Here is a 13,769-nt window from a genome sequence, read left to right as displayed (position 1 = left end):
GCTGATGAGGGGTAATACCCCGAAACACGTGTCCAGGGATGGTGAAGACAGCGAAGATAGCAGAAGATCGAAAGATGATGCATCGCGAACACGTTACTACATTGACCAGAGTCCTTAGTGGCGACACCAGCGGTGTGTGAGTAGTGTGCGACCCCACCCCCATTTGTAACTTTAAAGCTCCCTTGAGCAGCGGGCTGACGAGCCTGGGATCCCGCACCTACGCGCCGGAGTGGTACTATACCTGGCAGATATTGGCAGCCATCGGTAACCCCAGAACACGGCCTATCCCTGCTGATGAGGGGTAATACCCCGAAACACGTGTCCAGGGATGGCGAAGACAGCGAAGATAGCAGAAGATCGAAAGATGATGCATCGCGAACACGTTACTACATTGACCAGAGTCCTTAGGGGCGACACCGCCGGTGTGTGAGTAGTGTGCGACCCCACCCCCATTTGTAACTTTAAAGCTCCCTTGAGCAGCGGGCTGACGAGCCTGGGATCCCGCACCTACGCGCCGGAGTGGTACTATACCTGGCAGATATTGGCAGCCATCGGCAACCCCAGAACACGGCCTATCCCTGCTGATGAGGGGTAATACCCCGAAACACGTGTCCAGGGATGGCGAAGACAGCGAAGATAGCAGAAGATCGAAAGAAGATGCATCGCGAACACGTTACTACATTGACCAGAGTCCTTAGGGGCGACACCGCCGGTGTGTGAGTAGTGTGCGACCCCACCCCCATTTGTAACTTTAAAGCTCCCTTGAGCAGCGGGCTGACGAGCCTGGGATCCCGCACCTACGCGCCGGAGTGGTACTTTACCTGGCAGATATTGGCAGCCATCGGCAACCCCAGAACACGGCCTATCCCTGCTGATGAGGGGTAATACCCCGAAACACGTGTCCAGGGATGGCGAAGACAGCGAAGATAGCAGAAGATCGAAAGATGATGCATCGCGAACACGTTACTACATTGACCAGAGTCCTTAGGGGCGACACCCACGGTGTGTGATTAGTGTGCGACCCCACCCCCATTTGTAACTTTAAAGCTCCCTTGAGCAGCGGGCTGACGAGCCTGGGATCCCGCACCTACGCGCCGGAGTGGTACTATACCTGGCAGATATTGGCAGCCATCGGCAACCCCAGAACACGGCCTATCCCTGCTGATGAGGGGTAATACCCCGAAACACGTGTCCAGGGATGGCGAAGACAGCGAAGATAGCAGAAGATCGAAAGAAGATGCATCGCGAACACGTTACTACATTGACCAGAGTCCTTAGGGGCGACACCGCCGGTGTGTGAGTAGTGTGCGACCCCACCACCATTTGTAACTTTAAAGCTCCCTTGAGCAGCGGGCTGACGAGCCTGGGATCCCGCACCTACGCGCCGGAGTGGTACTATACCTGGCAGATATTGGCAGCCATCGGCAACCCCAGAACACGGCCTATCCCTGCTGATGAGGGGTAATACCCCGAAACACGTGTCCAGGGATGGCGAAGACAGCGAAGATAGCAGAAGATCGAAAGATGATGCATCGCGAACACGTTACTACATTGACCAGAGTCCTTAGGGGCGACACCACCGGTGTGTGAGTAGTGTGCGACCCCACCCCCATTTGTAACTTTAAAGCTCCCTTGAGCAGCGGGCTGACGAGCCTGGGATCCGGCACCTACGCGCCGGAGTGGTACTATACCTGGCAGATATTGGCAGCCATCGCCAACCCCAGAACACGGCCTATCCCTGCTGATGAGGGGTAATACCCCAAAACACGTGTCCAGGGATGGCGAAGACAGCGAAGATAGCAGAAGATCGAAAGATGATGCATCGCGAACACGTTACTACATTGACCAGAGTCCTTAGGGGCGACACCGCCGGTATGTGAGTAGTGTACGACCCCACCCCCATTTGTAACTTTAAAGCTCCCTTGAGCAGCGGGCTGATGAGCCTGGGATCCCGCACCTACGCGCCGGAGTGGTACTATACCTGGCAGATATTGGCAGCCATCGGCAACCCCAGAACACGGCCTATCCCTGCTGATGAGGGGTAATACCCCGAAACACGTGTCCAGGGATGGCAAAGACAGCGAAGATATCAGAAGATCGAAAGATGATGCATCGCGAACACGTTACTACATTGACCAGAGTCCTTAGGGGCGACACTGCCGGTGTGTGAGTAGTGTGCGACCCCACCCCCATTTGTAACTTTAAAGCTCCCTTGAGCAGCAGGCTGACGAGCCTGGGATCCCGCAACTACGCCCCGGAGATGTACTATACCTGGCAGATATTGGCAGCCATCGGCAACCCCAGAACACGGCCTATCCCTGCTGATGAGGGGTAATACCCCGAAACACGTGTCCAGGGGTGGCGAAGACAGCGAAGATAGCAGAAGATCGAAAGATGATGCATCGCAAACACGTTACTACATTGACCAGAGTCCTTAGGGGCGACACCGCCGGTGTGTGAGTAGTGTGCGACCCCACCCCCATTTGTAACTTTAAAGCTCCCTTGAGCAGCGGGCTGACGAGCCTGGGATCCCGCACCTACGCGCCGGAGTGGTACTATACCTGGCAGATATTGGCAGACATCGGCAATCCCGGAACACGGCCTATCCCTGCTGATGAGGGGTAATACCCCGAAACACGTGTCCAGGGATGGCGAAGACAGGGAAGATAGCAGAAGATCGAAATATGATGCATCGCGAACACGTTACTACATTGACCAGAGTCCTTAGGGGCGACACCGCCGGTGTGTGAGTAGTGTGCGACCCCACCCCCATTTGTAACTTTAAAGCTCCCTTGAGCAGCGGGCTGACGAGCCTGGGATCCCGCACCTACGCGCCGGAGTGGTACTATACCTGGCAGATATTGGCAGCCATCGGCAACCCCAGAACACGGCCTATCCCTGCTGATGAGGGGTAATACCCCAAAACACGTGTCCAGGGATGGCGAAGACAGCGAAGATAGCAGAAGATCGAAAGATGATGCATCGCGAACACGTTACTGCATTGACCAGAGTCCTTAGGGGCGACACCGCCGGTGTGTGAGTAGTGTGCGACCCCACCCCCATTTATATCTAGATGATATTGCTGTCTTCAGCTCCACCTGGGAGGATCACCTGATCCACCTGAAGAAAGATCTGGAGGCCCTGCAAAAGGCAGGCCTGACAATCAAGGCTACCAATTGCCAGATAGGGCAGAGCAAGGTTGTGTACCTGGGCCACCTAGTAGGTGGGGGTCAGGTTCAACCATTGGAGAGCAAGATCCAGACCATACAGGACTGGGCTCCTCCAACTACCCAGACACAAGTCAGAGCCTTCTTGGGCCTGACTGGGTATTACAGGAAATGTGTAAAGAACTATGGGTCCATTGTGACATCATTGAATGATCTGACATCCAAGAAGATGCCAAAAAAGGTTCAGTGGACAGTTAGCTGTCAAAGGGCATTTGATGACCTGAAGAAGGCCATGTGCTCTGCACCTATCCTGAAGAGTCCTGACTACTCCAAACAGTTCATTGTTTAAACAGATGCTTCTGAGTTGGGGGTGGGAGCTGTGCTTTCACAACTTAATGTAGATGGTCAAGACCAGCCCATTGCTTTCATTAGCAGAAGGCTGACCCCTAGAGAGAAACGTTGGTCAGCCATTGAGAGGGAGGCCTTTGCTGTGGTTTGGGCCCTGAAGAAGTTGAGACCATACTTGTTTGGCACTCACTTCCTAATTCAGACAGACCATAAGCCCCTCTTGTGGCTAAATCAGATGAAGGGTGAGAATCCCAAACTGCTCAGGTGGTCCATTTCCCTACATGGGATGGACTTCACAGTGGAACACAGACCAGGGACTGACCATGGCAATGCAGATGGTCTCTCCAGGTATTTCCACTTAGAACATGAAGACTTATCTGGTCAAGGTTAAGTTTAATGTCCCTGCCTTTTGGGGGTGGGGGAGGGTATGTAGGAGAGAAGGGTCTGCTTTCCTATGGTCACCCCAGATTTTTGCTTTTGCTTCACTGGTTTTCGACATAATGTGGCTGTGGGCCTGCTAATGAGACCCACAGCCTGCTGTTCTCTCTCTAAATTCACATCCATGTACTTTAGGTACATACCCATTTGGACATTGGTTCACCTTATCAGCCCCTGTACAGTGTACTACAGGTACCCAGGGCATAGGTGTATCCAAGGCCTACCAGGGGCTGCAGCATATCTTTTGCCACTCCTGGCTGGCTATCCAAACTGACACAACTGACTGATCACTCAGCTGGGGCAAGGTCGTGTAATCACCCCTTGCTTAGATATAGTATACCTATATCTGAACCTATAGCTGGACACATATACACTTATAAGTCACTTCTATGGCAGGCCTTAACAATCCTGGAGGCAGAGTGCTTGGTTTTATGTGAGATGGTGCTCTAGCATGAGCTGAGCCTGTCTGCAGCTGTCGGGACCAACTCCCTTAGCTGTTCCGGGATATTGCTCTTAAGTGCATTATAATCCTTGCGGTTACTTGCTAACTTTGGTTTGGCTTTATCAAAACATGTCGTGTAAGGTGTCATACACTTTGGAATACTACCCCCTCGCCAGTCCTGGCGACGGGGGTAGCATTCCACCCTTCTAGAGGGAGAAGACATGTTACTTTGCTTAAACGCAGTTAAATCTAACCAAAGCCCCAGCATCACAAAATGGATGCTGCTGCCACAGACACGAGTCTGGCCTCCTGCTGCTGACCGAAACTCCGGCAGGGGAGGACTGGACAATAGATATCCTGTCACAGGTAGGTGTTACAACACCCCAGACAGGAGACAGTGGATTGTAGCAGGGAGGGTTGAATGAAACTAGACACTGCCTGGGGATTACAAGGCTTCCCATGCATAGTCCAGTTCAAACCGGTGCTGGGACACTCCAGTCCCAGCTCTGGCGCTAAACTGGACAAAGGGAAAGGGGTGTAACCACCCCCTTCCTGGGTTCCACCCATAGGAGGGACCTAGCAGGTAATCCAGCCCCTTGATTTGGAATAAAGGTAGGAGCTGGGCCCAGGAGCATTAGATTATCCTGAACGAAACTTTGATACAGAACTCTGGACCCTTCGACATCCCACTCGACGTGGAAGACTGAAGAATCTCCCTTGTGGTCAAGGAGTGACCACCCTGGGCAAACAGGCACCATCCAGCGCCCAACGGTTTGCTTTGTTGCAGTTCCCGCCAGAACTCGAGCGACAGAGATTGACAAGACTAAGCATGGGCGAATTTTGCGAATTTGCGATCCGCGAATTTGCGGATTTGCGAATTCGCGATCCGCAAAATTCGCGAATTTGTGCGAATTTGCGGATTTTTGTTTTTTTGCGTGTTCGCGGGGTTTTTTGCGTGTTCGCGGGGCTTTTTGCGTCTTCGCGGGCCGCTTGCACGGTAAAGTTACCCCTGCAGTCGTTTATGGGCACAGCACCCTCTGGTTCATCACTGCCACCCTCTGGTTCACCCCTGCCACCCTCTGGTTCACCCCTGCCACCCTCTGGTTCACCCCTGCCACCCTCTGGTTCACCACTGCCACCCTCTGGTTCAGCACTGCCACTCTCTGGTTCACCCCTGCCACCCTCTGGGTCAGCACTGTCACCCTCTGGTTCACCACTGCCACCCTCTGGTTCACGACTGCCACCCTCTGGTTCATCACAGCACCTCTGGTTCACCACTGCCACCCTCTGGTTAACCACTGTCACCCTCTGGTTCAGCACTGCCACCCTCTGGTTCACCCCTGCCACCCTCTAGTTCACCCCTGCCACCCTCTGGTTCACCACTGCCACCCTCTGGTTCAGCATTGTCACCCTCTGGTTCACCCCTGCCACCCTCTGGTTCATGACTGCCACCCTCTGGTTCACCACTGTCACCCTCTGGTTAACCACTGTCACCCTCTGGTTCAGCACTGCCACCCTCTGGTTCACCACTGCCATTCTTTGGTTCACCACTGCCACCCTCTGGTTCACCCATGCCACCCTCTGGTTCCCCACTGCCACCCTCTGGTTCACCCCTGCCACCCTCTGGTTCACCCCTGCCACCCTCTGGTTCACCACTGCCACCCTCTGGTTCAGCAATGCCACCCTCTGGTTCACCCCTGCCACCCTCTGGTTCACCCCTGCCACCCTCTGGTTCACCACTGCCACCCTCTGGTTCACCACTGCCACCCTCTGGTTCACGACTGCCACCCTCTATTTCATCACAGCACCTCTGGTTCACCACTGCCACCCTCTGGTTAACCACTGTCACCCTCTGGTTCAGCACTGCCACCCTCTGGTTCACCACTGCCACTCTCTGGTTCACCACTGCCACCCTCTGGTTCACCCATGTCACCCTCTGGTTCCCCACTGCCACCCTCTGGTTCACCCCTGCCACCATCTGGTTCATCACTGCCACCCTCTGGTTCACCCCTGCCACCCTCTGGTTCACCCCTGCCACCCTCTGGTTCAGCACTGCTTCCCTCTGGTTCAGCACTGTCACCCTCTGGTTCACCCCTGCCACCCTCTGGTTCACCCCTGCCACCCTCAGGTTCAGCACTGCCACCCTCTGGTTCAGCACTGTCACCCTCTGGTTTACCCCTGCCACCCTCTGGTTCATCACTGTCACCCTCTGGTTCATCACTGCCACCCTCTGGTCCACCACTGCCACCCTCTACCGAGACCTTTTGTGACGCAGCGGCAGCTCCATGGTGCTGGGTATTAACAACGTGATGCATCTCTCTGTGAGATGCGTCACGTTGTAAAGCCATGCACCATCAGGAGGCGTTCCGACTCAGCCTCCTAATAGTGGCGGAGTGAAATCTACAAGATTTCACTCAGTCACTTTTAGGCCAATGCTGCGTCAAAACCCTGCGCCTGCTTGAATCAGGCGCAAGGCTTGATGCAGCATTGGGGAGATAGGGCCCCCCAGAGCATTGCTGGAGCTGCGTTGCAAGCGCAACGCAGCTCCAGCAATGCGCTGCTTTTACGGCACAGATGCGTGACGCATCTGTGCCGTTTTTGCCACATGGTGGCGGAGCTGCGGCGCACAATAACTGGTGCATCCCTGGGGATGCGCCAGTTATTGTAAATCTGCCCCTATACATTTAGCCAACAAGGGAGCACTTACTGATTAGACAGTAGAAAGTACTCCAGTTGAGTAGAGGTATTGCACAAAAAGGTGGCATCTTCGTGGACAAACATGCAGGGCGGGATTCATTCTGCCCCCCGTTAGACTCGTTTTTCCCTTTTTTTCTGCCCTTCTGCCCTCTGTTAGACTCGTTTTTCCCTTGTTTTTCTGCCCTTCTGCCCCCTGTTAGACTCGTTTTGTGTGCCCTTGTGCCCTCTGTTAGACTCATTTTTCCCTTGTTTTTTTGCCCTTCTGCCCTCTGTTATACTCGTTTTTTGTGCCATTCTGCCCTGTTATTCCCGTGTTTTTGTGCCCTTCTGCCCTCTGTTAGACTTGTTTTTGTGCCCTTCTGCCCTCTGTTAGACTCGTATTTCCCTTGTTTTTCGGCCCTTCTGTCCTCTGTTAGACTGTTTTTTTGTGCCCTTCTGCCCTCTGTTAGACTCGTTTTTCCCTTGTTTTTTTGCCCTTCTGCCCTTTCTTAGACTGCTTTTTGTGCCTTTCTGCCCTCTGCATCACCTCATCATCACTCAGCGCTACCCCAGCATCACTCAGCTCCACCACAGCACCACTCAGCACCACCACAGCATCACTCAGCACCACCACAGCATCACTCAACACCACCACAGCACCACTCAGCACCACACCAGCATCACTCAGCACCATCCCAGTATCACTCAGCACCACTACAGCACCACTCAGCATCACCACAGCACCACTCAGCACCACCACAGCACCACTCAGCGCCACCCCAGCATCAATCTGCGCAACCATTCAACAACAACTGGTTCAAATATGTTCTCTCAATGTTTCAAACTTTATTACAAATGTCACAAAAAGATGTTAATATTGCACTTCTGTTCTTGGATTTTCGTCACAATAAAATACACTGAACATAATCTTCACAAAAGTTATTTACAAAAGTTTAAGCTATTGCCATTATAAATTAAAATCACTTTTATTTAAGTATTAATTATTTAAAAAAATTAAAAGCCATTGTAATTTGTAATATCAATACAGCTAAGTCACGTAAATACAAAACATGCAAGACCTATTGCATTGCAAATGCTTGTTTGTACTTTGTCATCTACAAGATCTTTGCAATGTTTCAAAAGAGAGAAAGAGAGAGAGAGAGAGAGAGAGAGAGGGGGAGGGAGAGAGAGTGAAAGAAAGAAAGAAAGATAGAACGAAAGAAAGAAAGAAAAAAGAAAGAAAGAAAGAAAGAGAGAGAGAAAGAAAGAATGAGACAGACAGAGAAAGAGCAAAAAAGTGAAAGTGAAAGGGAGAGAAAGGGAAAGAGAGGGAGAGAAAGAGAGAGTAAGAGAGAGAGGGGGAGGAAGAAAGAAAGAAACAAACAAACAAACAGGGAGAGAGAGAATGAGAGAGAAAGAAAGAGAGAGACTGCGAAAGAGCAAGAAAGTGAAAGAGAAAGAGAGGGAGAAAGGGAGAGAGAGAGAGAGGGAGAGAGAAGAGGAGAGAGGGATCGAGAGAGAGAAAGAGAGGGAGAGAGAAAGAGAACGAGAGAGAAAGAAAGAGACAGAGAAAGAGCAAGAAAGTAAAAGAGAGAGAGAAAGAGGGAGAGAGACATGGAAAGAGAGAGAAAGAGAGAAAGACACACAGAGAGGGAGAGAGAGAGAGAGGATGAGAGATTGAAAGAGAAAGAGAGAGAGAGAAAGAGGGAGAGTGAGAGAGAGAGAAAGAGAGAGCGAGAAAGAGAGGATGTGAGAGAGAGAGAAAGAAAGAGAGGGAGATAGAGAGAAAGAGAGAGAGAACAACGGAGAAAGAAAGAGATAAGCAGAGAAAGAGGAAGAACTTGAAAGAGAGAGAGAAAGAGATAAATAGAGCAAGAAAGGAGGGGGAGAGAGAGATAGATAGAGAGAAAGAGAGAGAAAGAGAGGGAGAGAGAGAGAACGAGAGAAAGAAAGAGAGGCTGTAAAGGTCTCTTTTAGTTTAACCCCTCCTGACAACTCAAAATGGGTGTATTTGCCATCCTCTCCCTTCTTCCTGTTTTTTATATCTGTAAGTGCTTCCTGATGAGGTTTAATTCCTTGGACAGGTGCCTCGTTGCCTACTTGTAACCAATGTTCCCTCTAATTATTTTCCTCTGTGTGCGGCAGTGGAGGGTCTCTGTGCGCTGCAACCATGGCTGTGTGCGCTAGGAGCCAGACCCCGCGCGCAGCGCCAAATGTCACCCCAAACGTGTACTTAAAAAAGTGAAAAGATGGTGCATTTTCACACATACAGCACCACTTTAAGGGTCTTAAGGCCGGTTTGCGAATTGGAAATACATGCCAAAACATTACTGCTTACACAGGCAAGTACACTTAATGGTTAAAAAAGCACAAGACTCCAACGATGGTACCATCATAAGATTTTACTAAATATTCTTAACTGGAGCACTGTTCATTGGGTGGGGAAATGTTGAGAGCCTATACAATATCACATATACACAATAAGTTACAAAAATGACATAACATATTTACAATTTGAAGTGAAAACTACTGAGTAACGTTGGGCTATCCCTCCACACATAGTTTGTAAAACTGACATCTAGGCAAACATGGACTGTGGGAGAGGGCCGGTCAGACATGTCAAGTGGCATCACTAGATGGGTTACAGGGTTGCTTCTCACGGCGATCCTTGCCATTTTTCCAGTGCTGATAACTCTGTCAAGGTCAACTTTCCCATTCAGGAGGTAGGCCTTTGTCCTCATCAGCATATCCAAATCCTTCTGCTCTAGTCTATTCCTCAATTTGCTCTTGATAGTATTCATGAGGCTAAATCCTCGTTCACAATCAGCACTAGAAGCTTGAAATGTTGCGCAGATATCAACAAGCTGAGACACCACACTATACTGAGCAGCATTGCGTACAGTGAAATTCACCGTATCTTGAAAGGTGGTAAATAACCCACCCTTTACATGTTCTGCCACCACATATTTATAGTCTCTGTATTGTCGTACAACATCTTCTGGTGTCTCACAATCACCCAGGACCAAGACATTTTTATACTTTTTAACAAGTCTTTGTATATTTTCAGTCCCAAAATCAAAATGGGATTGTGTTGCTATTGCCTGGATTTCAAAACTTGCCCATTCTTTCAGTTCATCTTCAGGGAACCTTTTTTGCATGTGCTCACAAAGAAGGGAAACAAAAGACAAAATAGGCCCACTGTCAAACTCTTGCCTTTCCTTGTACAACACCATCAGATCTCTTACATTGCTGCTCCAAAAGACAGTGTCCCCCAAATACTGTTGCCTAATTTGGCCAATCTTTGCTCTTGCATACTCTACACCTTCTACAGTAGTCAAAGAACTTTTTTGGAACAGTTTGCACAAAGATGCAAATTCACTCAGAATATCATTAAGGACTGCAAGGGAAATATGGTAGTTTGAGTCAGATAGCTTTTTGTAACAATATTTAGCTACTGGATCATTCTCTTCAACTTTCTCATGCTCAAAGTACTTAAGAACAACCTCGTAATTCCGAATAAGTGCACCAACTGCAAAATGCCTTGAAAGCCACCGGACTTCATTCAATGGTCGAAAAGAGACCACTTCACAATCAGTGACCGATGCCATTTCATCCAGCTTGGACTTCCTTGCAGGAGATCTGGAGAACACAGTGTAGACAGTCCTCAATAATGTCTCCATCTCTTTAATCATGGGAACCCTCTTCCAGGCATCATCAACTCCCAAATCTTCACGATGAGCGACACAATGCTGCTCAACTAGATGGGGAATGGATTGCTTAAGGCGAGTAGCAACACCATTATTTTTACCCAGCATCACAGACGCACCATCGGATGTGAACATGACCATTTTCATGAGGTCCAGTTCATTGGCAGTGTAGAATTCTTTCACAGCAATAGTGATAGCCTCAGCATTACAACTAGTCAGCTTCACTATGCCCCCAAACAGTGTTTTGTGCTCTGTTGAGGTTACAGGTCGGAACTTGAAGTACAGGATGAGCATTTTTGTAACAGAAATATCTGTGCTCTCGTCAATTATCAGTGTGTGATACAAAGCGTTACGAAGTTCTGCCATAGCTTCACAGTGTATCACGCTATTGATGGCCTCAAGGAACTCAAAGGCATAGTTCTTGCTCCTCCAGCTGTCTGGTATCTTCACATACAAAGCTAGGTGGTCATGGATGTCTTGTACAGATAACATTGAAGAGTTCATCTTGACTGCCAGCAACACGTTGTTGATGAGAATCTTTATTTCATCAGGCAGGGATCTTTGTCGTTCAACTACTTCTATTCTATTTGCTTTGTCAGTGGCAGTTTCTGTCAGCATTGCTCGCACTCCAAAAACAAACCTGGCAGCAGCACTTCTGTTTCTCAATATCACAATGGCAGACTTGTGAACTTTGCTAATTAGATGACGGTTCAGGTAATCCAGTTTCCAGCCATCACTGCATTTCTTCCCTGTAGAAAAGTCCCCAACAATCTTGGCTTCGGCACATGTTTTGCAAATCAAGCCCACGTCTGGACTGTATTGAAATAGTTCCCCAAGTTGGACGCGAACCTTGCTTCGGGATTTCTGTGTCTCAGCCTCCACAATTTCTTTCATCCACTCTTCCTTGAAAACAAGGCAACATTTCTTCCTTTGTGGTGAAGCATCGCACTCTGCAGAAGGTACAGCTTTGCGCTTGAACATATTTGTGAGAACTGGGTTTAGCCTGCTACGCCACAAAGCCTGCAAAATAAAGGAACATGGCTAAAGTTGATGCCTATGCTCATGATTGCAATCTGTCACATAGTACTGATGCTTTGCCGGCAAAACATAGAGTGCAATTACCTGGATTTTTCTGTTTACTGCCCTGCTCTTCCAAACTTAAATATAGCACTGTCCGTAGAGCCTACAATAGAAGTAAAGATTATTTCAGCACATTGCGAATTTGTGATACAGCAATATGCCATGTGCACCATAAGGGAACTCTACCAAACAATTACCTGTTCTGCTTGTACTCAAGTATGCTTGTTCAAATGTGTGGGGTACTGTCTGCAAAACCTGCAACAGAAGAAAACATGGGTAAGGTATTTTGTTATACTACAATGTTCAAGAAGCACAACAATTTTACTCTACCAAACAATTACCTGTTGTGCCTGTACTCACGTATGCCCGTTCAAATGTGTGGGGGACTGTCCGTGGAACCTGCAACGGAAGAAAACATGGGTAAGGTATGTTGTCATGCTACAATGTACAAGATGCATCACAGTTCAACTATACCAAACAATTACCTGTTGTGCTTGTACTCACGTATGCCCGTTCAAATGTGTGGGGTACTGTCTGCAGAACCTGCAACGGAAGAAAACATAGGTAAGGTATGTTGTTATACTACAATGTACAAGATGCTCCACAGTTTACCTCTATCAAACAATTACCTGTTGTGCTTGTACTCACGTATGCCCGTTCAAATGTGTGGGGTACTGTCTACAGAACCTGCAATGGAAGAAAACATATGTAAGGTATGTTGTTATACTACAATGTATAAGATGCACCACAATTTAACTCTACTAAACAATTACCTGTTTGTTCTGCCTCTACTCACGTCTGCCTGTACAACTGTATTTGTAACACAGTCTCACAAACCTGCAAAAGAAATGGGGTGCAGATTGTGAATCTATTTACCCAGCACCCCCCAAAATCAAATGTGGAACATAAACAGAATTACCTTGTCTTTGTGGGTACTCACGCCTGACTATTCAAATCCGAATACCTAACAGACTGCAAACCTGCAATTGAAAACAAGATGGTTAGCAAAGGCTCTACGAGTTACAAACAATGAATGGGACTGGCCAGATACTCCAATAGAAAAAACAACCAAATAGTTACCTGGGATTCCAGTTTAGGCAAATAGGCATGTGCCCAGGTACTTCCTTATTAGCATTCATTACGTTAAACTGGTCTAAAAATCTGCATTATGTGTTACACCTTCTGTGATGTGTAAAACTAGCTCAAAGGAGTCATCCACAATTTTGATTGGGCTTGAGTTTGGTGCTCTGATGAGCTTTATATCCTGATTGAAAGGATGCTTGCATGTGGTTGTTCTTGTTTCTTGTTGTACTGATCAGGGGCGGATCCTCCTCTTTGGCAGTGGAGCATCCCCCACCGCTTTTAAGCAGTGTAAAGAAGAGAAACATGATATTATAATAACTTTTAAGTTATTATCATTTTATGCTTCCTGACGTGTCCTGCTGCTTTGCAGCTGGCAGGTGGGCCGGACTGCTCTGCTTTCCGAGCAGGGGAGGAGTGGTTTGCCCACACCAAAGTGCCCAATGACTGTTTGGTCGGCCCTCTCGGTCTGTCTGTGTGTCTATCTGTCTGTCTGTGTGTCTGTCGGTCTGTGTGTCTATCTGTCTGTGTGTCTGTCGGTCTGTGTGTGTCTGTCTGTGTGTGTGTGTCTGTCTGTCTGTGTCTGTCTGTCTGTGTGTCTGTCTGTCTGTGTGTCTGTCTGTATGTCTGCGTCTGTCTGCGTGTGTCTGTGTATGTGTGTCTGTCTGTGTGCGTGTGTCTGTCTGTGTGCGTGTGTCTGTCTGTCTGTGTGTCTGTCTGTCTGTGTGTCTGTCGGTCTGTGTGTCTATCTGTCTATCTGTGTGTCTGTCGGACTGTGTGTGTCTGTCTGTCTGTGTGTCTGTCGGTCTGTGTGTCTGTCTGTCTGTGTGT

The 13,769-nt window shown here is 48.9% G+C and overlaps 1 protein-coding gene across 1 annotated transcript in view; it reads right to left on the bottom strand.

Moving 5' to 3' along the window:
• The window catches only part of LOC147683658 (uncharacterized), a 48,274-nt gene extending 36,515 nt beyond the window's left edge, over positions 1-11,759 (bottom strand). The window contains exon 1 of the mRNA XM_086942559.1: positions 10,020-11,759. Coding sequence (XP_086798685.1) covers positions 10,020-11,759 — 1,740 coding nt within the window. The remainder of the gene's footprint in view (positions 1-10,019) is intronic.
• Between the last annotated feature and the right edge of the window lie 2,010 nt (positions 11,760-13,769).

Source organism: Lissotriton vulgaris, chromosome 11 (assembly GCF_964263255.1).
Source record: "Lissotriton vulgaris chromosome 11, aLisVul1.2, whole genome shotgun sequence".
Classification (NCBI taxonomy): Eukaryota; Metazoa; Chordata; class Amphibia; order Caudata; family Salamandridae; genus Lissotriton; species Lissotriton vulgaris.
Note: the sequence above shows the minus strand (reverse complement) of the source record. Positions and strands in the feature narration are given on the sequence as shown.